This window comes from Coprinopsis cinerea (genome assembly GCF_000182895.1).
Source record: "Coprinopsis cinerea okayama7#130 chromosome 2 map unlocalized cont3.2, whole genome shotgun sequence".
Taxonomy (NCBI): Eukaryota; Fungi; Basidiomycota; class Agaricomycetes; order Agaricales; family Psathyrellaceae; genus Coprinopsis; species Coprinopsis cinerea.
Genome location: NW_003307543.1, coordinates 1,172,823 through 1,197,762, shown reverse-complemented (window position 1 = coordinate 1,197,762; position 24,940 = coordinate 1,172,823). Strand labels below are relative to the sequence as shown.

The 24,940-nt window shown below is 50.4% G+C and overlaps 9 protein-coding genes across 9 annotated transcripts; 4 read left to right on the top strand and 5 right to left on the bottom strand.

The window, feature by feature from the left end:
• Positions 1-218: 218 nt before the first annotated feature.
• Positions 219-7,639, top strand: CC1G_13883 (atypical/PIKK/PI4K protein kinase; the record flags this gene model as incomplete). Its single annotated transcript, XM_002911801.1, has 31 exons — positions 219-226; positions 281-449; positions 511-780; positions 830-869; positions 924-1,480; positions 1,532-1,680; positions 1,731-1,878; positions 1,929-2,177; positions 2,231-2,425; positions 2,474-2,617; positions 2,667-2,978; positions 3,029-3,253; positions 3,305-3,562; positions 3,610-3,777; positions 3,830-3,938; positions 3,986-4,099; positions 4,147-4,325; positions 4,379-4,584; positions 4,667-4,855; positions 4,903-5,052; positions 5,102-5,247; positions 5,292-5,440; positions 5,492-5,698; positions 5,750-5,927; positions 5,968-6,086; positions 6,137-6,343; positions 6,477-6,737; positions 6,786-7,032; positions 7,132-7,178; positions 7,227-7,566; positions 7,623-7,639. The coding sequence occupies 31 exons, from the start codon at positions 219-221 to the stop codon at positions 7,637-7,639; spliced, it is 5,757 nt and encodes a 1,918-aa protein (XP_002911847.1).
• A 700-nt stretch (positions 7,640-8,339) lies between these two features.
• Positions 8,340-11,453, bottom strand: CC1G_01202 (hypothetical protein; the record flags this gene model as incomplete). The annotated part of the gene is made up of 9 exons (XM_001833088.2): positions 8,340-8,522; positions 9,105-9,278; positions 9,325-9,430; positions 9,485-9,810; positions 9,864-10,208; positions 10,263-10,417; positions 10,466-10,577; positions 10,628-10,923; positions 10,973-11,453. The coding sequence occupies 9 exons, from the start codon at positions 11,451-11,453 to the stop codon at positions 8,340-8,342; spliced, it is 2,178 nt and encodes a 725-aa protein (XP_001833140.2).
• Positions 11,454-11,691: 238 nt separating this feature from the next.
• CC1G_01201 (hypothetical protein) lies at positions 11,692-13,826 on the bottom strand (the record flags this gene model as incomplete). The annotated part of the gene is made up of 8 exons (XM_001833087.2): positions 11,692-12,084; positions 12,137-12,535; positions 12,594-12,768; positions 12,817-12,930; positions 12,982-13,297; positions 13,352-13,418; positions 13,469-13,555; positions 13,611-13,826. The coding sequence occupies 8 exons, from the start codon at positions 13,824-13,826 to the stop codon at positions 11,692-11,694; spliced, it is 1,767 nt and encodes a 588-aa protein (XP_001833139.2).
• A 488-nt stretch (positions 13,827-14,314) lies between these two features.
• On the top strand, positions 14,315-15,769 carry CC1G_01200 (serine/threonine protein phosphatase PP2A-associated protein; the record flags this gene model as incomplete). The annotated part of the gene is made up of 6 exons (XM_001833086.1): positions 14,315-14,410; positions 14,466-14,672; positions 14,729-14,896; positions 14,945-15,331; positions 15,384-15,538; positions 15,595-15,769. 6 exons carry the CDS (start codon positions 14,315-14,317, stop codon positions 15,767-15,769), a joined length of 1,188 nt encoding a protein of 395 aa, XP_001833138.1.
• A 113-nt stretch (positions 15,770-15,882) lies between these two features.
• CC1G_01199 (ryh1) lies at positions 15,883-16,848 on the bottom strand (the record flags this gene model as incomplete). Its single annotated transcript, XM_001833085.2, has 6 exons — positions 16,685-16,848; positions 16,510-16,630; positions 16,382-16,454; positions 16,205-16,316; positions 15,994-16,154; positions 15,883-15,944 (listed from the first exon to the last, which is right to left on the bottom strand). The coding sequence occupies exons 1-6, from the start codon at positions 16,798-16,800 to the stop codon at positions 15,883-15,885; spliced, it is 645 nt and encodes a 214-aa protein (XP_001833137.2). The 5' UTR covers positions 16,801-16,848.
• A 487-nt stretch (positions 16,849-17,335) lies between these two features.
• CC1G_01198 (methylenetetrahydrofolate reductase) lies at positions 17,336-19,404 on the top strand (the record flags this gene model as incomplete). Its single annotated transcript, XM_001833084.2, has 10 exons — positions 17,336-17,368; positions 17,419-17,464; positions 17,521-17,643; positions 17,694-17,849; positions 17,899-18,023; positions 18,073-18,264; positions 18,316-18,576; positions 18,633-19,004; positions 19,057-19,176; positions 19,225-19,404. The coding sequence occupies 10 exons, from the start codon at positions 17,336-17,338 to the stop codon at positions 19,402-19,404; spliced, it is 1,608 nt and encodes a 535-aa protein (XP_001833136.2).
• A 150-nt stretch (positions 19,405-19,554) lies between these two features.
• On the bottom strand, positions 19,555-20,300 carry CC1G_01197 (hypothetical protein; the record flags this gene model as incomplete). Its single annotated transcript, XM_001833083.1, has 4 exons — positions 19,555-19,576; positions 19,629-19,906; positions 19,967-20,047; positions 20,112-20,300. The coding sequence occupies 4 exons, from the start codon at positions 20,298-20,300 to the stop codon at positions 19,555-19,557; spliced, it is 570 nt and encodes a 189-aa protein (XP_001833135.1).
• A 295-nt stretch (positions 20,301-20,595) lies between these two features.
• On the bottom strand, positions 20,596-22,733 carry CC1G_01196 (catabolite repression protein creC; the record flags this gene model as incomplete). The annotated part of the gene is made up of 7 exons (XM_001833082.2): positions 20,596-20,766; positions 20,819-20,992; positions 21,046-21,087; positions 21,138-21,308; positions 21,359-21,519; positions 21,578-21,961; positions 22,010-22,733. 7 exons carry the CDS (start codon positions 22,731-22,733, stop codon positions 20,596-20,598), a joined length of 1,827 nt encoding a protein of 608 aa, XP_001833134.2.
• Positions 22,734-22,879: 146 nt separating this feature from the next.
• Positions 22,880-24,547, top strand: CC1G_01195 (pyruvate dehydrogenase; the record flags this gene model as incomplete). Its single annotated transcript, XM_001833081.2, has 8 exons — positions 22,880-23,278; positions 23,335-23,353; positions 23,406-23,539; positions 23,595-23,684; positions 23,737-23,802; positions 23,854-23,962; positions 24,018-24,402; positions 24,460-24,547. The coding sequence occupies 8 exons, from the start codon at positions 22,880-22,882 to the stop codon at positions 24,545-24,547; spliced, it is 1,290 nt and encodes a 429-aa protein (XP_001833133.2).
• Positions 24,548-24,940: the final 393 nt, after the last annotated feature.

Genomic DNA, 24,940 nt, shown 5'->3' with positions numbered 1-24,940 from the left:
GGGGGAAAGTAGGAAAGTGAACAACTGAACAGTGAGCCCGCGTTTTGTTTTGTTGACGTGTTGTTTGTCCCTGATTAAAGCCGCCGAACTTTCGCGTCATCGGAATTGCGTGTGGACCTTGGCTCCCGCCAGCGACTTCGACATTTTGGATACCACCTACCCCAGTACTTATTCTCGACCTTGTGGACAAAGCGTAACCATTTGGAAAGAGTATCACTATGGACTGGTGAGCCTGGTCATAGAGATATTTGTGTCCAATTCACTCAGTCCAGTTCTCTAGCTTGGAGTTCAATATCCACCAGAGGATCCTCTCAGAGCTCGCGTCCAAACAAGATGATACCCCAGGACAAGATTCGTCCAAGGACTTGATCATATCCAAAGTCCAGACCAGAGATGTCTCTGAAGTCTCCGCAGAAGGGTGCCCTGAACCAACAACGAGGGTCTACATGGTGCGGATTTGTCCAATTCATGTCACACCAGTGACCAAGGTTGATGTACTCCGACGTACAGAGCGCTTCCCGTGTTCATTGCAACATTGCTTTTGGGGAACTGGTCGTCAACTTTCCTGCTATCCAGCTGGGCCAGTCAATCGAATCGATCATGGCAGCATTGCTCGATATCTTGCGCGATATCCCATTCATTGACTTCGATCCATCGCTTTCGTGGCATGGTGCGGTTCTTTCAGAGTTTGTGATCGCTTGGGGAACTCACGTCAGATCTAGATTGGGCGTTAGCGGACCAGCTAGTCTTTTCTACGATCTCTGCTCTACTTCGACTTTCGTGCGAGCACCCAGAACATGCAGCGCAAGCGACGACAGCCATATTCCAGTTTGTTGATCAGGTGGTCGACAGTATCGCTTCGTCTACAGGTGGGCAAGTTTGTATGGTAGCATCAATGACAAGATATTAAACCTACTCTCTAGCGTTTATCATTCTCACCCAACTGTTCCCTGCAATCCATGGCCTGTACCGAGCCCTCATCTCCACATCCTACACGTGGACACTGTCGCATTGGAATACCCTTACTCTCGGACTGCAGAGACTTTGCTCTGCGTCTGCCATTACCCGGCTTAATCAACTTTGTGCAGACATCATTCACAAAGACGGTCTCGACACGGAGGAGATCTTCTACGCGCAGGCATTCTTGGCTCGATACACTGCTCAAGGACGACCGGTTAGCGGATACTTCCTGATCTGCTGCATTCTGGAAATAGAATGGACTGTCCTGGCTCAGACTATGACAGAGCCCGTGGTCAATCGGGCCACTGTAACAGAGGCAGCGGCGGCCAACAAAGCGTGGCTTGCTCTATCCCGCAACCCTGCCCTCGAGCTTCAGGTTGACGACAACACCAAGTCAACATTGAGGGCCGGAGTCGCTTATTCCATGCAGTGCTTCACTGATCTCCTTGTCCAGATTGAAGCCATGAGGGTTGATCCATCAATCGACATTTACGCTTGGGAAACTATGGCTGAGAGTCTGGTCAGTTAGCCACTTCACCCATCCATGATGTCCGCTGAATCTATGCTCCAGAAACTTGCTTCAGTTTGCTGCATCGCTCTTCGAGAGTTGGACGAGCACCTTCACTCTCGGATCCTACTTCTTTTGAGCAATACATCGCCCATCTCTGACAATCTTGTCCAGGAGGCAGCCTTGAAGTCTACTACAGTCCTTGTTCGAAGGTTGGCTCAGATGTCTGAAACACAGTCCAGTACCCTCACCATCTTTTAAGCTTCCCGGCCATCGCTGCCGACATGACCACTCAGCTTCGGAAGTTTGTCACTTCCCCTCTTCCTCTATTTGAATTCGAGTTTGCTTCAGAGACTCGGGCACCGCCCCCACTGGCTGCCGCTGCCAAATGTCTGGCATTATGCATCAAGGTAAAGTCAAGCACTGGCCGCGGGGAAATTGACTATTGACGTACTTTCAGTTGGCCCCAGGAGATGATCTCATCATGTCCAACATGTATTCTCTTCTGAACTACATCGCTGCGACAAGTAAAGAAGTCTACGATGCGAGTCTGTTCGATGTCAAAGGGGACTTCGTCGGGGATACCCACAAGACTCTCCACTCTCTGCAGTCTGGTTTACACGGCCTCTCTGAAGACGAAAAGCGACTGATCGGCATTAGCACCATCTCGGTAGTAACGAGGCTGGCTCTTGAATTCCAGATGGAAGAGGTCGGCTCCTTTCCTCTGTTCGAAAGACAATTTGCTCACGCCGGTTGCTGTAGGTGACGAGGCTAACAATCTCAATGCTGCTACAGCGACTACGCTCCGCGGAACCGACTGTGGAAGCTGCCATAGCATACAACCTGGTCGACCTTGCCTTAATAGCACCAAGAAATGCATTCGTGGACATTGTTCGAGTGTTTTCAGCTATCAATCGATCTGCTAATCCCGACGACCCGCGTTTTTCGAACAATATGGTGCGTCAATTTGAACTGGTACCTGTGACGAAGCCAACTCGGCCAAAGGTTCTAGCAGCTCAGACCCGCCTCGCTCAAGAACTCCATCGTCGGCCAGAATTGTACGAAACCTATCTCATCGAGCTCCTGACCCTGTTCGGCGACAAAGGCGTAGCTATTCAACACTCCAAAGCTCAAAATATGGAGCTCAAGGTATGAGATACTTTTTGTCCCGGACTTCATTCTCCAACGCCATCTCTAGATCGATGATATGGTCGAGCAACTCGCTTCCCTTTTGCTCCCAGTCGACGCTTTGCTTACCCACGCAGACTTCAATCCGCACGAAGATGCATCGAAAGAAATCGTGACGCTCTTCCGCAATACCTGGTTCCTCTGCGTCCTATTTGACTTCACGCACATGGATAACCAAGAAAGCACTGCCCTTGACTGGCTAAGACCCGCATTGGCAAGGATTGCGCTGAAAACGCCGTCCATGGTCGTCGAAGAGTCGCTTGATGCCATTGCCAGCGACGTGGAGTACAACTCGGTGATTAGGCAAGAGTTTGCTCAAACGGTCAGTGAATTCCTATCCCGACTCAATAACCTCTATTAAACCCCATCCAGGTTATCTCCAAGCACCGCGCTCTTTTGACCAAGTACATCCCGCTGCGATACAGCGAGATCCGATACCTTTCGGCTGGCCAAGCTATCTTCATCTTGTCGATGTACGACATCGAAAGTATGCGATCTGCCGCTGGCCGCCCCTCTTCCTTGATCTCGTACTTCATCAACGACAGTCTGAACAAACACCAAGGGCTCAGTGCGTGTATGGATGCAATCGCAGAAAATGTCAGTACTCGCCCTGGACCATGACTACTCGATATACTGATCCTTTTAAAGGTGATCAGAGGATGCATCGGCGACCTCAACGTCAAGGCTGCTCAGCAATCCATGCCCGAATATTTGTCCGAGGAACTGCAAAAGCTTTTAGTTGCTAGTACTCACCGCATCCAACAAGCGAGGGAGATAGCCTCCAAATATCTGAACAGATTGATCACGTCTTTCCCTTCCCTGATGTGTGACCCTCGACTCGTTTTCGCGATCCTGGAAGTGATGACCTTACTCCAAAAAGCGTGCGAGAATGAATTCTGGGACGAGGTACGTTCTCATACAGATTATACAGGCGAAGGCTGACCCTTCTCCAGTATAACCCTGTTTACGAGTATCATTCGGACCGGTGTAATATCACGCTACAACTGACGGACATCTATCAAGTTCGAAATGAGATCCTGGGCCAGCTAAAGCAATTAGCAAGCACGTGGCTGAAATTAGCCCTCGACAGGGCCCCCATGGAATTGCACTCGACGCTTCAGGTACGGGTCTCGCTTGTTTTCGGTCTTCTTTTCTGACCAGACTATACCATAGAAATACCTTGCCGTCAATCGACCCTCCCCAAGCATTGAAGCGGCGGAACTTGGTGCCTCCCTCGCAGAACAGTTTGCAAAAGCTATCGGCCCTGTTCACCGACAACTAGGTATACGCCCTCTGTCACGGTCCACTCCCTTGCTGATTATATCGAAGTGTCCCTGACCAGTCTCTCTCCATGGCCCCTGGATGGTTCGAAAACCCTCGCAAGCCAAATAGCTGTCAAAGGGTATTACGCAGGCGAAGCCGCCGGCGTCAGAATATCAACCTGTAAGTTTTGAATGTCTCGTTGCCAACCCTGCTAAATTGGGAAACAGCGCCGGACAAACTGGCAAATCCACCTCCCCAAACAGCTTCAGCTTCAGTTGTCGAGTCCCTGAGACGGGATATGAGCAGGGCAACTCGGGAAATTAAAGGCAAGAAAAGCGTGTTGACTGTCCACGACCTTCGCAGATTGTTGTACCGGGGTGCTGCTGTTTTAATATCGGAGAAGGAGGTCCGGCTCTTCAAGCCCACTTAACTCATGATCCCACTGACACTCATTTTAAGGCTACATATGACCGTGAACTCTTGCATCATCTTGTGTTGCTGCCATTCACCGTTTCAACACCAGCTTCAATCGCTGCTGCAGTGGAAGTCTGGACTTGGCTGATTGCTGAAAATCCCCACATAGAGGTGGCCCTCATGGGTGAGCTCGTGGCCGCCTGGACAGACACGATCGTGCACCAGAGAGGGATCTTTGGAGCAATGCTCGAGTAAGATCCATCATCCTTTGTTGAGAGTTGGCCTAGTGCTAACCTAGTCAAGCTACCACGATCCTTTCTATCACCCCATCAGCTATAGTCCAACGAACAAGGAAACGATCGACCGTGCTTCGAGCCACGCTCACCGTGTCTTGTCCCCCCATAGGCTTGTCTTGCAAATGCTTTTCAGTCGTCTCCAAGCGTCAAGATACCACCGTCCTGCCATTCTGCTTCTCACTCAGCAACTGGTTCTTCGAACAGCGTATGCATGCAAGTCGCTAAGGTACATGCTCCGCTTCCTAGCATTCGCAGTGACTAACAGTTGCCAAGTACTCATGCTTTGGCGCGAGAGATTCGATTTTCGCTCCTATTATTCGGCTTTGAGACTCTGAGGGGTTGTTACCTGGACTCCTACTGCGAGAACCTTCTCCGTGAGAGTCTTTACAAAACGGCATATTCATGGTTTGCTGTTCGCCCTCGGTGTGTCCCGACAGTTCTGATCTCGTTCTTTGCTCAGACTCCATTGCAGGGTCTCTTTCGGTGCAAACCGAGTTCAAGTGGACGCTGATGTCAAAGTTTGCTCTGAGTTTTTGGCTTATCTTCATTCGGATTCTGTCCGCGGGGCGCCTGCTATTTCAAGCTTGTCCCCTGTTCAACTCATGTCCCGTGCAGCCTGTAAGTACAGGTGTCTTCGAAGTACTCGTGCTGATTTGTCGCAGATTACACGGACCGAATGCATACCCTCAGTCTTCCCCTGAAGCTCCTTTGCGAAGACGAACTGGCTCGCTTGTCAGTATGGAACAACCCACTCAGCGACCCTAAGAAAGGGATGGATTTCATTGGAACCACTGAACGTACAATCTTGGAGGTGCGATCCTCTGTGACACAATCCAAGATCACGAAGTGAACATCTTTAAAGGCATCATGGGCAAAGGTTATAAGAACCATCTGGCAAGTCGACCCCGCTGTTGCTATCTTCTTCCAGGAGCGTTTCCAATACGCTGGTGTCCGCCACGAAGTTGGTAGACTTGTGCGTACGGGTACAACTTCCGTTTTGGATGTGCCCGAGGCGCTTCTCGTCCTTCTTGGTGATAGACTTGATCCCGCTGTTCGAAAGGATCTTCGCGTGAGTCTCAATGTCTTTTGGCGGATAAAATAAGTTCTAATATTCAACTAGCACCTTCTGCTCTGGGCCCCAGTCCCGCCAATCATAGCGAATACATTCTTTGAGCGGCGATACAACAACGATCCGATGCTCCTGCAATATGCTAACCGCGTAATGGCCCAACATCCTGTGGAGTTGACCTTTTTCTTCATCCCGCAAGTGGTACAAGCACTGCGATATGACGACCTGGGTGTGTCTCGTTGCATCAGCCACCTGTATCGGACTCACAGTACGGTTAGGTTACGTCGCTCGCTTCATCTTTGAGACAGCCAAGATTTCCCAATTGTTCTGTCATCAAATCATCTGGAATATGAAGGCAAATTGTTACAAGGACGACGCAGCAGAAATCGTGCGGAATGCGCTTCTATCATCGGGACCGAGTCTAACGAAGTCACTTAGGAGGACCCAATGAAACCGAAACTCGACGAAATGACCGCGCTGGTTGTCGATTCTCTATCTGGGGAAGCTCGCTCTTTCTACGACCGTGAATTTACTTTCTTCAATGAAGTCACTTCGATCTCTGGGAAACTCAAACCATTTATCAAGAAGACCAAACCGGAAAAGAAGGCTAAAATCGACGAAGAGATGGCGAAGATCGTCGTCGACGTGGGCGTCTACCTTCCCAGTAATCCTGACGGTGTTGTTGTGGACATTGATAAGAAGTCGGGGCGACCCTTGCAAAGCCACGCTAAGGCAAGTGATTTGCAAGAGCTGTAGTCAGTCGCTGATGCAGTTATAGGCACCCTTCATGGCCACTTTCAAGGTGCGCAAAGAGCGGGTGGTGGTTAATTCTGACCCCGATTCACTGTTGGACGGGGACGGAGGAATTGAAACCATGGAAGAGTACGATGTCTGGCAACAGGCTATCTTCAAGGTTGGCGATGATTGTCGTCAAGACGTGTTGGCTCTCCAAGTCATCGCAATGTTCAAGAACATCTTTGAATCCATTGGCCTCACACTGTATCTGTTCCCTTATCGCGTGACCGCTACAGCGCCTGGCGTGAGTATGAAATTGTTTTCTAGCCCGCCACCGCTAACACTGTTCCAGTGCGGCGTCATTGACGTTGTCCCAAATGCAACTTCCCGTGATGAGATGGGGAGGGCCAAAGTCAACGACCTCATGGGATTCTTTGTCGCCAAATATGGCGGGGAGAATACGGTGTCTTTCCAGAAAGCCAGACTCAACTTTATTCAATCCATGGCTGCGTATTCTGTTGCGTGCTACATCCTTCAGATAAAGGATCGACACAACGGCAACATCATGATCGACGGGGAAGGGCACATCGTGCACATCGGTAAGCTAATTCCTGGGTCAGCGTTCGGCCATGTCTCATCACCGCACACTAGATTTCGGTTTTCTATTTGACATAGATGAGTATTACTTTGCATAAAAGCTGCGTGCGCTTATCTTACCCTGGTTGCGCTGATCTTACGACCCGGAGTGAGTCATCTTCTTTTTCAAACAGGATTCTGAATTGAAGTATTGCAGGGTGTCAAGTTCGAGCCAAACTCATTCAAACTGAACCATGAAATGGTACAGTTGATGGGTGGTCGCTATTCCCAAGGGTATCAACTCTTCCAGAGCTTGACTGTTAAGGCTTTCTTGGCGATTAGACCGTATGCGGCTCAGATTGTCGACACAGTCCAACTCATGCTTGACACGGGCCTGCCTTCATTCAAAGGAGAGCCAACGATTCGCAGACTCCGTGATCGTTTTACCCTCTCACTGAGTGAACGACAAGCCGCTGACTACATGATGGGGGTAATTCGGAATGCGCATGAGAATGTTCGAAGCACGGCCTATGATGAGTTTCAACGGTTACAAAATGGTATGACGATCTTCGTTTGCTCACTTTATATACGGGTGCTGATTGGTGGTTTACAGGCATCCCGTACAAGTAGTCTTAGCTTTGATTATGGGAGCCTAGTACTGAGTGTTTCGGGTTCAATAAAACATGGAGGGCTTTGATAGAAAAATCAGGTTTGGAGGAAGGCTTTTGCTCGTTGGGCAGACGTGGAAGGGCGCCGATGACTGGTGCGGTAGGGGGCTTACTATAGAGCATTAGGAAAAACGGATGAATTGTCGGAAATTTGGTTCCTGGACTCAAGAGGGGTGCTGGCCGAATATGAAATAGACGCCCGTCCGTCATCGTGTCCCTCGACGGTGGAGGGCTGTGTGGGTCGTTACGACGCTTATGGCCCTTCAGGAGGGGTCCGTTACCTGGCGTCGCTTTTCCCGACGACGGATTGGTACGGGCAGGAAAATCTGTAGTCTGTATACAGGTTTCAAGAAAGATGGGGTGCGTCGGGTCCCTATACTTATCTCTTGCTTAGGCTAGAGGAAGCCCGCCAAGGCAAAATCGGACCCTAAGTATGAGGAAAGTGGATCAGCTGGGCACTGGTATCAACGTGCTTAGTACAGTACCGGATACTTCCTCTACTACTCACATACCATACCTAAAGGCTAGACATCCACTTCCGCTCTTCATTTTACTTCAATCACAACGATTTGTGCTTCAGCCTTGTTTTCATGTCAATGTAGAAATACAGAGACGAAGCTGAGAGGGTGAAGAGATTCACCAGGTATGCACGACATGCTGAGTCAACATTTGACATTCTCTAGGGCAAGCATCAGGGCCTCGTTGTCGTCCTTCCAGGCGACTAAGACCAGGGCATGAAATAGGTCGTCCTGGGGAGTGGTCAAGATATTTACCCGCCGCTCGAATTCCAAATTGATACCCCCGCCTATCAAACTGTGACGGTCGATGCCACCAAACAGCTCCGCCTATTTGACCTAGTTAGATTAATTGGAAGGTTCGAACTGTCCTTCTCACCTCCAGAGGGACGTTCACATACGCCTTATCCCCCGCCTCGTCTTCGATAAGCAATGTTAACCGAGAAACGAAGTCAGGCTTAGCCTCGCAGTCGAAGCATCTCATGCGCAGCCAGTCCACACTAACCATGTTAACGATGTAAAAAAAAAAAAAAAAAAAAAAGCGCACTTACTCCTTTTTACAATGTGAGCACCACTGATAAATGGCATTCTCCAACTTCTTTGGTTGGTAGCCTAGTATTTTGGCATAGACGCGATGTTTTCGAGGCAACTTTGCTGTGCTGGAACGGATTTCCCCGAGTCGACTATTGGGAAGCCAACTTGATTTTCCCTGAATTTCTCTCTTTCGTCTGGGTTATCCATTAGCTGGCACTGGGAAGGATCCTGTCGTCGCACTTGCCTCAGTAGGTCTTCCACCAAAGGACTATTGTTCCCCAACTGTTGTATCAGAGCTTGGGAGCCTCCCAAAGTCCCATGAAGCCGTCGAGCTCTTAAACGGAGCTTCCGAAATTGATAATAGGCCCCTGGCTTTACAATCTTCAACCGTGCTCTATCTGCTTGTTGGTCTTGAAGTTTGACCATCACAACCATGCCCTTGAGGTTTTTGGCCCATTCGTCGTTGGACAGGTCTAGGTCCAGGCGCCGAGTATAATCTGTCACGTAGACAAACACTGTCTTACTGGTGTCAGGAATCTCTACATGGAGAACCTGCAGGGATGTCAGAAAGAATCGGGTAACAGGCAAACCATCGAACCTCCACAACGCAGTTAAAGAACTGTTCTGGAATAGCATCGCTGAGCAATCGATCCTCGTACTCGGTTTCCGCCTCACGATGGACCTTGTTGAATTCTGCCTTTCGACTGTAGACGATGTGTGGTCAGATTGTGGTGAGGGAGGAGAAAGGTATATGTTACCTGAGTAGCGCCTTGAGACGGCTGTCGTGAGAATCTTCATCGAATGCAATGATCTTGCGCTCTCTCAGCTTTCCTTCAAAGTAGTTGCCTGCACTGAGCCTCATTTTCACGTTGGAGAGTTTGCAGTAAGAGAGCTTTCCCTCTAAGCGGGCCTTTTCCGCCCATGTGGCAGTGCCCTCGTCATCCCAAACTTCGATTTTCAAAACGTATTCCGATAGCCCGTTGGGGCACCAGTCCGCCTGTGAGGCGTGTGTTCGTGGATTTCGAGTATAGTCGGTGACGTGAAGCGTCAGGATACCGTTATCATTCTTGAAGTGATGAAGGACCTGTTTCGCCACATGTATCACCATGCCCACCACCCGGAAGAGCCAGCACCTACCTCGACTGTGCAGTCAAAGTAGCCGTCTGGCTCTGTTTCTGGAGTTACTTCGCTGATCAATCGATGCTGCCGCATTGGCCTTCCGAGTTGCACTGAGATGCTTGGATCGGAAACCCTCGATTTATCTAGTTCATCGTTCTGCTTGGATTCGACTCCAGCCCACCACTCTTTCAGTGCAGCGGCGGCGGCGACGTGACTCTGTGGGGGGTGGAACATGGGCGTGGAAGCACCTTCTGTAAGCACAGTCACACTGTTTACTCCATGGTGAAAACCGTTTCCAGAGTAAAGAGCCCAGCGGAAGCCACCGCTCCTGTTGCCAACGGCTGGCAAATGGTTGTTCGATAGCTGCAACAGCACCGATGAGTAAGTCATGCCAAGGAGGCGAGAGAAGTAACCCACTCTGATATGATGAAGGACAAGCACGTCGCCGACGATGGGGTCGGGAAGGAATTCTTTCTGGTTTGCGAACAAGATCACCCCGAAGCCTTTGATAGACAAGATGTCGTCCTCGTCCACCATTGACGGATCAACTATCCGTATCTGCCTATTCCAGTCTGGAGAGCCTTCAGGACATAAAGAGGGATATGCAGACCGTCACTTACCTCCATCTCCACGCGATGACTGACGAAGTTCTCTGCATCCGACGACCACACCTATCAGGTCACCATAGCTCACAGCCGATTTAGCAACGGCTTTTTTCAGAGTAGTATAGCCCTTTAATGGTTTAGTTGGGTTTTATAAAAACCGGCGTTCGAGAAGCTTACCAATGACTTCAAAAGTGCCATGGTCTCGGTGTTACTTTCAAGATGGTCAACAGGACGCTGCTGCGCCTCGCTCGGCGCTGGGGGTCCTGGAGATCGAGGTGGCGGGATAGGTTGACTGTGCATTTCCTCCTTTACTGGGGTTTCCTGTCGGCCGGGTCCATCCTTTGTTGCGCACGGCCCTTCCGAGGGGTCGTTATCTTCCTTTTGCTGCCGTCGCAACAGTCGTTGTTGCCTCTTCGTCAACTGCGGGGAGTGCTCCTCTGGTTCCTTAACTGGGCTGGACGAGGATTGCTTCACTGAGGTAGCACTTCAGTCGGTGCATTGAGCAAGGGCGGAGCCACGTACCCGTACCATTCCATGTGTTAAATTCTCGGCCCTTCCATTTGAGATGGAATCCGGTGTGATAAGTGAGTCGGAAGGGCTCTGAGTGTGCCTGTGCAGCCGCTGGCGCCGACGCGCCCTTGAGCGAGAGGAGAACCTCGTCCCCCGCCTTGAGAGAATTGAGCGAGTCAAGATCGCCTTGCACACGGCTTCGGAACAACACTTCGAATTGCAGCTGCTGTCTCGTCTTGGTGGTCAAGACAGGGACCTTTATGAGGAAGAGTCTATCCTTTGGCACGGTCGTGTTCAGCTTTCGAACTATGGTGCCTCGAAGATGACCTGGAGGCTTTGGTAACTTTTTGCCTTGGGCGGCTAATGTCACCAGATCCCTGGGACATCGCGCGAGCAGGGGTTGGAAGTTGGCGTCGTCGTCCTCTTTACTGGAGCCTGCCTTGAGCCGCTTTGAGGACCTTGAGTCCACCGTTTCGGGAGCGTTGCGTTTCATAGGGGAGATAGCCCTTACTTATACCAATGTTATCGTCGTCGAGACGCAGCGGTGACGGTTTGAAGCAAAGGCTGCGCCGCGTTTAATGGGGCCGCGACGCGTCTGATGGGAATTGACATGTCACGTGACAGTCATTTCATCTAGTCCATGCCGCTCCCTGATTGCACCGGAATTGTAAGAAACTGAATGATATTGACTACTATACTACTAGTGTCCATATAGTCCATGTACGTAAATACTAGAAGATAAACGCCGAAAGAGCTAACAGTCCAATAATAATGTCCAGGGATAGAATGTTGGCAGTTGCAGAACTGTCCAAATCTTTAGTGGGGGGTACGATGTCGACGATGGTGACGTTGGTTGGTTTCGTGGACGGAGTCCTTCCTGCAACAAAGAAGGTCTGCATGTAGTCTTCAGTATACGTTTCACCGTCGATCACTGCATGTAGATCGACAGTAAGCTGGGTTCCTGGAGATTCTATGCTTGCTGAATAGAAAGTATATCCAGCAGCGGACGGAAGTGTCTCGTTGAGCGCCATGTCGACGTCTTCATCTATAATTGTGCTAAATGCATCTGTTGCACTATCGAAAGCAGACATATAGACCCGCGAAGGAGATGCACCACTCTTGACCTAAAAGAATGGAGTCAGAGACAGCTAGGGTCAATGTATTGGAAGTACGTACACCGGCGGTGATATAATAAGTCTTTTGGGTGCGGTCCTCCCGGTTGAAAGAGATGGAGCTGAGTCGAGGTACGTAAATCACGTTGTCCTGCTGCAAAACATAACCTTCGCCGTCGTTGTCGTGTCGCTTCGGCTTGGTTCCGTCCTTTTCATCCACCTCGAACCAGAACTTTGAGAGCGACTCCTCGGTATCGATGGGGACGATAAAGTCGTAGTGGACAAACTGGAATCCAGCCCTAAATGTGAGGGGCGAGACTTGGGGGTCGTCGATCCTGGGACTTGATGCGACCCCTGCAGTCTTCCCAGTTCTATTTTCGCAGTCCTTGTTGGCACCATAACGATCACACCAAAAGATCTTAACCAGCCTGTTCTTGTTGGGCGCTGATATGGGTTGGGCAATCTTCACAGGGTCAACAACTTTTGGTCATTCATCATGATTCACATGTGGCAGCACTCACTCGCAGGGATGCCTTGAAAACGAGTTGCTCATTCTCAATGGTCAAGTGCGCGTCGGTGACCTTGACAGGCAACATGGTAATTTCCTCCGTAAGGACAACATTCGAAGGGACGACATTGAGCATTTTTTCCAACAATGTACCGCAGGTTGAGGAAAAGTCTTCAGGGGAAGCGAGCCTAGAGGCATTGTCAGTGACGAAGAGGTATGAAAGGATGGCTGCGTACCTCCGCATCGTAGCATTGCCGTCGCTTTCAAATATCCGCAAGTCAGAGTTGAGGGTCATATTCGCATGCACTACGAGAGGATTCTGGGTTGTCCCGTCGATATACTTCACGACTCTGTTCTTTGTTTAGTTGAAGGCTACTAAAGACCTGTTGGCATGAACTCACACATCGTTGTCGAATTCATGGGTGTCATCGAAATCCGCAAAACGTTCGGAGTCATCTTGGGGAGGAACTATATCAGGGAAATCCGAGCTTCGCACACCACCCATGGTGTGTCCACAAGCGACCAGGCCGATCATTTCTTCTTGACTAAATCCTTGGCGGCGGAAGATCTCTGTATGTGTCTCGAGGTCTTGGTGTGGTTCTGGCACCCCAGCCACGTCGGCAGAGAGAGCGTCGATACGTCCTCCTCTAAAGGGAATGATTGGACCTCCACAAGAGGCGACTCCGAGGATGGTTCCGATTGCTATCACGTCCGCTCCTGGCATAGCAACGTTAGAGGGCCATTCGAAACTAGGAAATGAACAAAACGCACTGGAAATGTATTTGCTGGGAAAGGTTTCAAAATCTTCAATTGATTCGTGCATCCCATTGCCAAAGTTCTAGTACTGGCTCAGTTCAAACTTGGAGGGCGATAAACCAGTTAACGAACCTCGGCTCTGTCCAGCTCGAAGGCTATTGAAGCATCCAATCCACCGGTCCCTGTTTCAATGTTATGCGTTGCAACGTCGTGGTAGGCCTAACGAAGCACGAGTCAGTGACATGATCTCAACAGAACGAAGCGTCAAACGGACCAAACGAAGCCATTCCGCTCCTATAGAAGCCCGTGATCCAGGTCTATTCTTGCAAGGATGCTGGATAGAAGCAAGGTTAGATCCGTCTCTCCTTCTTCCTTCGTACAGAAGGCCTTCGAGGGCGTCATATTGAGGTGAAGGCCAGCGATATCCAACGACAGTTTGCGTCAATGTCAAGACTTGAAAGATAGCGACGAGCCACGTTTGATCCAGCATTGAGGGTCGGTTGAGTAAATGTGAAAGTAGAGAGAGAAGTAAAAGAGTGTGTGGAGAGGTAAGCTCGAAGATTACAGTGCCAGTAACATGAAGCAGGGAAGGCAAAGTCGAACGTAGTGCGGAAGAGCGCTGGTGGTAAGCGGTGTATTCTGGCCGTTACCCACTCTTTATGCAACAGGCTGCTGGCCCAGTGATGCCAACGAGGCACGGCATTACCTTGGCTCCTTGTGATTCGGCTCGTTCATAAGACGCGCAGAAATGGCCCACAAGTCTGAAATGTTAGAAGACATCATTGGACGCTGACAGCGGGGTGTTGTAGTCAACCTTTGCTCAAGAACCATCGTCTTGGGGCCATTGACTCTTTGCCTCCGGACAGCGCCGTTCATTCACGGCCGGAAGTATGTAAATGGAGTTACGGAGGCCGATCCGGGAAAGCACCGCTGAGTGCGTCATGATCACTCGGAAGACAAGCTTTCCATCTGCCTCCCATGTCACAAACACTACCGCTCGCAACACTGTATTCCTCGGCTCTTGGGAACTTGTCCAAGGCTATTAACCTACCCCCAGGAACGGATGCTGGCCCTGTACGTTCAGCTGCTTCGTAAATGACATTGCATCTCTCAACATAACCCCCTATAGGATTTGATCTCAAAAAGCTACAGCGATCTAAAACGGATTCACTCAGAAATCGTCAACCTAGCGATATTCAGTCCTAATGAGACAGTAGAAGACATTGCAACACGGGATTTGGTTTATGTCTCTCTACCATGGACTCTTGCAGAGGCGCAAAGTAGGCTGAGGAAGGACGGTCGGGGTGAACGACTGGAATCAATTGCTCAAGCTCTCGTGCGTCGTATTCCTTCCTTTATTCCGAGAAGGAGGCTGATTCTACTAGTATACAGCAATACATGAAGAGCTTCATATCACTACTGGAGACATACGAAATAGTCCCTGAAACCGAGCGTGAACTCTACTCGAAGAAAGCTAACGAAGTCAGAGATCCCGCCAGACTCAGAGAGCTCAAGATCAACCAGTTCAAGAAAGAGAAAGAACTCAAAGGGAGGATAGAGGTATGTCTGCACGTCGACAGTGACTTTCAGAGGCTTATCGTGCGACAGGCGCTGAGGAAACGGCAATCCCAAAAAGCTCCAGAAACCGATAGCTTCCAGTCCGACTTTGACTTGATTGCATCCCTCCTTCCGACAGCAGCCCAGCCAAAAGAAGAGAAGGAATTGGACCCTGAAACGGATGAAATCTTGCGAGAGACCACCCTCATCGTTCTGCGGCTCCTGTACGCCCAGGCTCAAACACAGACAGAGATGCTAGAGAGGGAGATAGAAATGCTCAAGATGGCACCCCCATCACCAATTCTCACTGCTGAGGCAATGAGCCAGGATGACAGGATTAAAATGCGACAGGAAGAGGCCGCACTGTGGAGATTAGATGCCCCTCGCCCCACGGGAGGACCTGATGGCAAAGGTCCCCTCCTCGACTCTAGCGGCAAGGTAAGTATAAACTGAAAATCAACATCACTCGCTTTCATATCTATTTCAATAGGTTCTCCGACCATTTACCATCCTCCCATCGGACGCTGGAGAACGTGCGAGGCTTCAAGCGACTGTGTTTGGACCTGATCACAATCTCCCTACGATGACCGTTGACGAATACTTGAAGATTGAACAGGAGCGGGGGAATATTATCACCGGTGGAGGGTATGCCATTTTACCTCCATGCTCCATCTCCACTACTGACACCCCTTCCTCTCCAGCCCTGCGTCGGAGAACAAACCAACATCCAAAGAGGAACTTGCGCTTGCAGCTGAGATGGATGGAACTGCTGAAGGAGAGCTGAAAGCGGAGGAAAAGCGACAGAAGGATGAGAAATGGGCGCGTTTTACGGATGCCAACCCGCGGGGTGCTGGTAACACGATGAACAGAGGGTAGATTGCACAAAGATGCACAATGTATAATAATCAGAAGAAATCAATAAGAAACGGCGGATCAAACTGCTCAGCAATCCCGTCCAATATACTATACAAACCAATGGTATCGAGCGATCAGCAATTGCACTGTGATGCCTCTGGTACTTCTGCAGCCGTTGGTGTTGAGACGTCGATTTCTGGGGTACCGTCAGCATCAGCGTTATATTATAGAACAAGGTATCATACTTGTGTTGGCCTCCGCAGTTGCATCCTTCTCCATCCCAGGCAAGGACATGGCAATCTTCTTAAACAAGCTTTTCACGTTATGGCCTGCCTTTGCTGATGTCTCCATGAACATGATGTTCAGTTGCGTAGCTTTAGTCGTGGCTTCTTCCACCGTTACTTGTCTGGCCTTACATTAGCTCGCCTTGTAGCGGGTACGAGTAATGTGGCCCACCTCTTGTCCGAAAGGTCAGCTTTGTTGCCGACGAGGACGATGATAACGTCGTTCCCTCGTTCCGACCGTACGTCGTCTATCCACTTGGTCGTTGACAAGAATGACTGGCGGTCTGTGTAAAGTATATCCATCCCCGTTATACGTGTATTGCCGATTGCTGGGAACGTGGAGACGCACTAGTGATGTCGAAGACGACGATGGCGACGGAGGAATCTCGAATGTACGAGGGGATGAGAGACCTAAACCTTTCCTGCGTTATGTCTGTGAGCAAGCCGAAAGTCAGCTTGAACCGTAGGAGCACTGACCTGGCCAGCGGTGTCCCAGAGCTGAAGGCGCACTGTCCGGTCCTCGAGATACATGGTTTTGCTCAAGAAATCGATGCCTATTGTTGCCTGGTATGTGTTATCAAATGTATCGTACATGAATCTTATAAGGCGCCTTTCTCAGTGAACCCGGTACACGACGACGCCAGGACTATACCTTGTAATCAAACTCGTCTTTCCAACACTCTGATCTCCCAGCAACACGATCTTGGTCCGTTTAGGGGGCGCTGACGAGAAATCTGTAGACGGAGAAGCTGCTGAAGAGTCTGCCATGTTGGACTGGGTATACTTTAGGAAGACAAGAGACAGAGAGTATTGGATTTCGAGACACAAGCAACACGGTTTCCGACTCGTCGTCGACACCGCGCGCATAACCCGGTCTTCATGGATTATGTAATACCGGCGGCTGATCATGTGGGCTCCAGGGCCAAATCGAAAGAAATTATCGAATATTAATTAGCGTCTTTCTCTTCGGACCTTGGCCTCACATCCTCAACGATAGCAATGAAGTTGTCACAGAAAATTGCAGAACATGACCCTTCAAAACCGTTCTACACTTTCGAGTTTTTCCCCCCAAGAACAGATCAAGTACGGAGAATCAGTATACAGTCCGAGGATGCAACTCATGGCAGCATAGGGAACGGAGAACTTGATTGCTCGTATCTCAAGACTTTCTACTTTGGATCCTCTGGCGATCAGCATAACATGGGGAGCGGGAGGCTCGACCAAGGAGCGAAGCCTAGATTTGGCCAGCATCACCCAGTCCCAGCATCGTCTCGACACCATATTGCATCTAACCTGCACCAACATGGAACAAGGCCTGATTGACGATGTCTTGAAGGTGACTGTCCATCAATTGCGCAATGCAATCTGTATTGAACCTGCGACCAGGATGTGAAGGACCGCGGTATTGAAACCATATTGGCACTCCGTGGAGGTCAGTGCTTAGCCCCCCGACCGTGACGCCGATCTCTTCCTCACTCGTTTCTTCAGATCCTCCTAGAGGCGAAGAAGAATGGATACCCTCTGATCCACGATTTACCCATGCAATCGACCTTGTCAAGTATATTCGAGGATCCCAGGAATACTCTTCTCATTTCTGCATCGGTGTTGCTGGTGGGTCCCATTCGTCGGTAAGCGCCCGAACCTACCTAACCCTCCTTTAGCATACCCAGATGGACATACCGAAAGCACTTGCAGCGAAGACGAAGAGCTAGAGCATTTGAAGGCAAAAGTGGATGCGGGGGCCGATTTCATTGTCACGCAACTATTCTACGATGTCGACCGTTTCCTCCAATGGCTAAAGAAGGTCAGAGCCAAGGGTGAGCAATCTCGACCTAGTGCGTCACATCCCTCTCATACTTTCTGTAGGCATCACGGTCCCAATCATACCCGGCATAATGCCTATCCAGACATATGCGACATTTGCTCGATTGACAAAACTCTGCGGTACCAAGGTTCCATCGACCTTGGAAGCTGATCTTTTGCCAATCAAAGTACACCAGGCCTCTACCCCTTTCCAAAACGACGCTAACCCTTTTATAGAACGATGACCAGTTGGTGAAGGATTACGGTGTGAAGTATGCTGTGAAAACAATACATCGACTTCGAAATGAGGGCGGGATCCAGGGCTTCCACTTCTGCACTCTCAACCTCGAAAAGAGTGTCCAACGTGTCCTTGAAGAACTGAAGTGGAGAACGGGAGTTGTCCCAGCCGTCCAAAATAAGCTTATCGCAGTAAGAGTAGTTTTTCCAAATTTCCCCCAATTGTGATGTTGAATTATCAAGGATTCTCCAGATGCTCTGAGCCAGAACACCTTGGACTCCAACCTCTTGATCACCCCGACGTCCGCTACCAATGTGGCTACATCCGTCCTAACCACATCAGTTCTGGGAACTGTGTCTCGAACCTTGCCTGAAGCTGGCCGTGGTGAACTCAACGACGCAGCAACTTGGGATGACTTCCCAAACGGCCGTTTCGGCGATTTCAAGAGTCCCGCTTTCGGCAACCAGGATCCTTGGGGTGGACCGGGAGGCTTGGGTATCTCCGTACGTCTTTGACCGTGCTATACCATCTCGTTTGCCTTTCCTGACGTCGCCCGTAGAGAGCTGAAGCCCTCCAACAATGGGGCTATCCCAAGACTTTCGACGACCTCACCCGCATCTTCCTTGCCCATCTACACTCAGAGATCCCAATCACTCCGTTCTCCCCGACCGAGCTGTGTCCTGAATCCATAACCATCCTTCCACACCTTGAGCGTTTGACTAAACGAGGATGGTGGACTGTCGGGTCTCAACCCGCTGTTGACGGCATTAGCTCCAGCGATGAAACCTTTGGCTGGGGCCCTAGAGCTGGTTATGTCTTCCAGAAAGGTTTTGTCGAGTTCTTCTGCGATTTTCATGACGTGGAAGCCATCGAACAGCGTATCAAACAGAGAGGTGCTGGTTGGGTGCATTATTTCATGGCAAACAACAACGTGGGTTGGGTATTTTGTCCTTCTGACGTTAGTTGCTGACAGGTATAACTAGGGAGAGTGTAGGAGCAACGTCCCAGAAGACGGACGGAACGCGGTCACATGGGGTGTGTTCCCTGGCCAGGAGATCCAGCAGACAACTATCATCGAGAAGGAATCATTTTTAACTTGGAAGGTACGTAGAAAGGCTCGCCGAAAACACAGCTTGACTGATAGGCTGTAGGACGAGGCATACGACATTTGGAACAGCTGGGCGTCCTTGTACCATCCAGACTCTGCAGAGAGGCAGTTGCTACAGAAGGTAGCAAACGAACGATGGCTTGTGAGCATTGTCCACCACGAATACAAGAATCCTAACGCGCTGTGGACATTCTTGTTCGACGATGATTCCGGCGATGTTTGATGTGACCTGAGTGAGATAGTGACCACGACGTTGCCCTGTAGAATCTTGTGGATATATATGCGTGGAATCTAATGTATCAATGAATCATGACTTCTTTTCCATATTTTTGAACTTACTGCCAGAATATCAAGTCCTCACGCGGGCGCCTCTTCATAACTCGGGCGAGCCACTCCTAAACCAATGTCAGACCTTCCACTTTCCATACGAGTCTGAGAGAAACTTACATCAAAAAATCCGAATTATCACCCTCGATATCCTCGGTTTCGTCCCCAACTTCCTCGTAGGTTTCCTCATTCATGTCGTGGTCCATGTCTTCAAGACTTGCATCCAAATCCACTCCCGATTCCTCTGGCTCCATGTCCCCATCCACGTCAACGGATAGGTCCCCCTCTGCCTCCCCTTCCCCATCTGCGTCCGCGTCTCCTTCACCATCGTCCTCGTCGTTTGATGCCCCGGCAGATTGAGTGTCGGATTCTTCGCCGTCTTCTTCATCCTCGGCTTGCTGGTTGTGGTGTATTCGTCCTTAGCATGAAGATAGCGAAGATAGATAGTCAGCACATACATCGTTCTTCTCCTCTTGCAGAGTGAGCGTTCGGCCTATGGGGATGTACCAGTTCCACCCTCTGTTATGTACGCTCACAGCCTAGAACACCATATTCACCCAGTGCTTCAGTGACGATACACGGTCAAAGGGCATGTCGACGCACGAGTTCTTCTAATTCATTCTCCTCTTCATCCAGATCTTCCATTTCCCTCTGAAGATCTCGCACTTGGTTGAGCGTTGTATATGGCCCCCGTCGTTTAGCCAGTGGTCGCGGGTGTGGCTGCGGTGGCCTTGGTATCAGGGAAGGGAAATGGGGAACGCGAGGAATCAGTGTTGGTGTTGCGCCTGACATCGTTGGTGGAGGTTAGGACGGGCAGGACTCATGGGATTTGGGATGGCGGTGGAAGAAGAGAGCGATGGACGACTGCAATTCACCGGCCGGTGCGAGCGCGATTGATGCGGTAATCATTCAAGTTGCCGAGGATGGAGGCCGAGTAGCAGGCTGATAGAGGCTGATATATTCATAGTACAACTTTGAACTGTGTAAACATACATGAAGTACAGTAGTGGATAACAATGTCCATGGGGAGTATCGCCAGCGATAGAACACTCGATACCATCCGGGAGGGAACGAGGAAACGAGCAACTCATGCAATGTCAGCAAGGTCAGGTAGAGGTTGTGCCTTGCCTCCCTTCGATCGAGGTTTTAATGCCAATGGTCGCACCCATAGCTTTATGTGCCCCACTTTCGTGCAGGTAAGCAGGGATTTCGGAAGGAACTGAACAGCGGAGAGCAGGTCTCCCTCGAGTTGCTTTACCTGGGAATAGTCCATGTCAGAAGCAATATATCGTTGGGAGACAGTAACTCACCAAAACAGGTTGGACTACAGCGACTTCGTTTCTGGAAGGGGCTGGATGATAGCGTGGTAGTGGATTGTTATCGAGTCCGGCTGAACCTAAACCGGGAAGATAGGGCACCGATCGATCCCTCCGGAAGGATAGCGAGAGACTTGAGGACATGGACATTCGTTGGTGATGCGTTGCCTAGATTTCATGTTAGCTCAGCGTCATAATAACTTGATAAGGGAAATGCGTACATGGAATTTTGGGCGGTGCAGGGAACCGGTTGAAAAGTCCCACTAAATTATTTCAGACATGTCCTGTATGACCAACTCGACTGGTTGCTCACCAATATTAATTTATTATCTTCCCCAACACTCCCGAAGCGATAGGTTCTCCCGTCACTTCGCAAATCATCAAATGCAACAGCTGAGACGAATGACGAGTGCCCTTGACATCGGGCTACGACGCGTTGTTCCCAGGGAGAGACGATTGTCAAGAGATCATCCTGGCCTCCCGTCTGTGTGACGGAAGTTAGCGATATTGAGACCATATCTAGGGGATACCTACCAGGATAAAGCGGCCATCTGGTGACCATGCCACACAAGATAATGCTCCGAAATATGATGCGTAGCAATCCACCAATTGCTCGGCTAGAGCGTCTATCACCCTGAGACAGCCGTCCTCCGATATCGCAGCCACATATTTAACATCTGGAGAGAACACGAAATCTGTTGATGTCAATTGTGAGGTTCCGTCGCACGAGGACTTGGTCGTCCATAGACTCACCCACTACAGACCGCCGCGAGACTCGCCAATGGCTCACAGGATTCTTGGCTGCTTTATCCTTCTCGTTTTTGCTATTCGTAGTGATGGTTCCGCCGAGCGTTTGAGGATGCCATGGAGGCATAGACACGAAGATATTGTCGAGCGGATCCCATTCTTTGTATGAGGCACCATCTTCTGAAGCTGATATTTCAGGTGGGATTGAAGATGGGTCGTTTGGAGTGAATACGCCGTCCTCTCGCTCCTTGTCGTAAAGAACGATTGTGCCATCCGCATGCGAGACTAGGAAGAGTGTGCCCGAGGCGGGTACCCATCGCACTGATGTACATGGTGAGGAAGATATGCATCCCTGTTTGTTGAGACGTCCGTAACGGGAGGTGATTGGGTCTAAAGCATGGGGTTAGCCTGCATTGAACCGAGAGACATAGCGCTCACCTAGCCAGACCAGGTCACCGGTTGCGAAGCCAATAATGACGTCCAGGTGCTCCGACGACGCCGTTGCTGCATTCACATCATGACAAGTGGGATGCTGAGAGAAAGTTATCCGAGAAAGCGGTTCCTGGACTCGACTGATTACTGAAAGCTCGATGAGTTCAGAACTGTATGAGAGTACCTTTGCTTTTGACCCTGCCTCTATCCAGTTAAAGGTTTTGGCGAGATTGTAAAACAGGAAAGTAACGTCTCCCTGCTTCGAACCGAGAGTCTTGGAGATACCCTCGGCGGTTTGTATCCGAGAGATAAAAGTGGAGGATGTTGTTCGAATGTTGTGTTTCGGCCGTGTAACATTCTTCTTCTTCCCTGTTGTTGAGGATGGATTGGAGAAGATGGTGTGCTGCTCGGTGCCGTTCGAGTGTTCCTGGGAGGTGGATGGCTGGGGTTCAAGCTCGTCTGTGTCACTGCTCGACTGGCTAACACCATCCTCCTTCTCCTTGGGGACCTTGTCCTTCTTCGCGTCCTTGTTTCCGCCTCCCAGGAGATTTGCAAAGGTCTGGGCGCCTCCTGGTTTGGATGGGGGGAATTTGACGACGACGCTGCTGACGCGGGTGGGGTGTATAGAGGGGCCTGCGCTGACTGCGTTGAGCTGTGAAGCAAGTGTCTTGTGCTCGTCGGTGACGGAATATACACCTTCTGGCGCTACGAAAGTGGACTCATTCTCCATGGAATATTGGTCGAGGATTGAGGCGGAACGATCGGCTGCCAGGAATGATTTGATGGCAACTACAAGCGTGGTCTCTGTCTAATCCATGCTATTACAATCAATTCACCCATGGCTCAACCGGATCTTAGCCAGTTCAACTATCTTCAATGCCTCCTCCATCCCCAGCAACCTCCCTGACAAAGTCCAGGCTTTTCCTCGCCTCTTTTAGATCCTCTCCAACCACAAACAGCCTCCAACGCCTTGCTCACCGTCCACAACAACAGCGTCGAGCAAACTCCACCGCCGTCGAGCCCCCGCCAGCTGGGGGTCACTTGCCCGGAGTAGCGACTTCCAAACTACTAAAGTCGACTAGAGAAACTGCCCTTCGCATTCCGGGCCTCAAATGGGTCGACGAGGACACCTCGAGTATGGGCGGGCGAGAGACCAGGAAGATGAATACCTACCAGGCAGTCCGCGACGCCATGGCCATTGCCCTCGCAAAGGATAGCACTGCAGTGGTATTCGGCGAGGACGTGGCTTTCGGTGGGGTCTTTCGTTGCACAATGGTTAGTCGCGTCATAGTCGTCGTTAAAAGGTTCCGTCTGTTAATGCGCGACTGCAGGGTCTGGCAGAGGAGTTTGGTCAGTCGTTACGTCGCACAAACCACTTCCGTTCTCTCAGACTTCCATTCAGGCAGAGAACGCGTATTCAACACGCCTCTGACGGAGCAAGGCATCGCAGGTTTTGGCATCGGTCTTGCCGCTATGGGACAAACCGCCATTGCAGAGATCCAGTTCGCCGACTATATCTACCCCGCGTTCGACCAGGTACGCCGGAACCATCCAAAACCTGTCTGTCCAACCGCGTTCTCATCATTTCCAGATCGTCAATGAAGCAGCCAAGATCCGGTACCGTTCCGGAGGCACTTTCAATTGCGGCAAGCTGACCATTCGCACCCCCACTATGGCGGTGGTGAGTCCTTTCCGTGCCGTGCTAACGGGCATTCTCAAAACGCGTTCATTAGGGACACGGTGGTCTTTATCACTCCCAGTCACCTGAGGGATTCTTCATGGGAGCAACTGGTCTCAAGGTATGCCGCTTTAATATGCACACCCCCCAAAACTGACATCATGCTCTTTAGGTTGTGATCCCTCGTTCTCCCTCGCAGGCCAAGGGCCTACTTCTGGGCTCTATTCGCGACCCCAATCCTGTCATCTTCATGGAACCCAAGATTCTGTACAGATCTGCAGGTACGTGTCCATGCACTGGGCATGGAGAAATGTGCTCACTGGATGCGTTCCTTAGTGGAACAGGTGCCCGTCGACGACTACGAACTCCCGCTTGGAAAGGCAGAAGTTCTTGTACAAGGATCTGACTTGACTTTGTTGACATGGGGAACTCCCGTCTACCACTGTGAAACGGCTCTTCACATGCTCAACAGCCCTTCACCAGAGCTTGAACCCTACGTCCCCGCCTCTTTCCGCTCTGCAAAGATCGAATTGATTGACCTTCGTTCTATCCTTCCTTGGGACATGGAGACAGTCGTCGAGAGCGTGAAGCGGACTGGTCGACTGGTGATTGTCCATGAAGCAGGCATGACTGCTGGAGCCGGAGCTGAGATCGCAGCTGAAGTACAGAAGAGGTGCTTCTTGAAACTCAACGCACCTGTACGGCGGGTTACCGGCTGGGAGTAAGTCGCTTCATACCTTTGCTTAACACAACTGACTGACCATCGTTTTTATTATAGTCTTCCCGTCGCTCTCCAGTATGAGAAGTTCCATATACCAGATGCCATTAGAATCCTCGACGCCATGGTTGAGACTTTGGCTTACTAGAGTACACACCATACAGAACAGGATCGACAGCCGGACAACGCCCATCATCACAGCTTGTAGCCCAATTTTCTATCCTTGTAATATATCTACCTTTATCAACGCTCGCTCGCAAGTTGCGACTCGTAAATGGAGGTGACATGGTTCATGTGGCGGGGTACTTCCATTGAACGGATGAATTCAAACGGTGTGCGCGGTGTGAGTGCAGGGTCGAGGGGGCGCAGAATCCAAATGCAACGAGTGCCTCAGTCTCCAGCCTTCCAGATTGTCTACTTTACCGGCGTCGGCTCCTTTGCGTATGTAGGGTACTTATTCCCTGTTTTGCGGTCTCTTTTGGGCAAAAGTCACGATAGCAACTTTGGGCGCCTACGCCTTCGAAATTTACAAAAGCCCCTA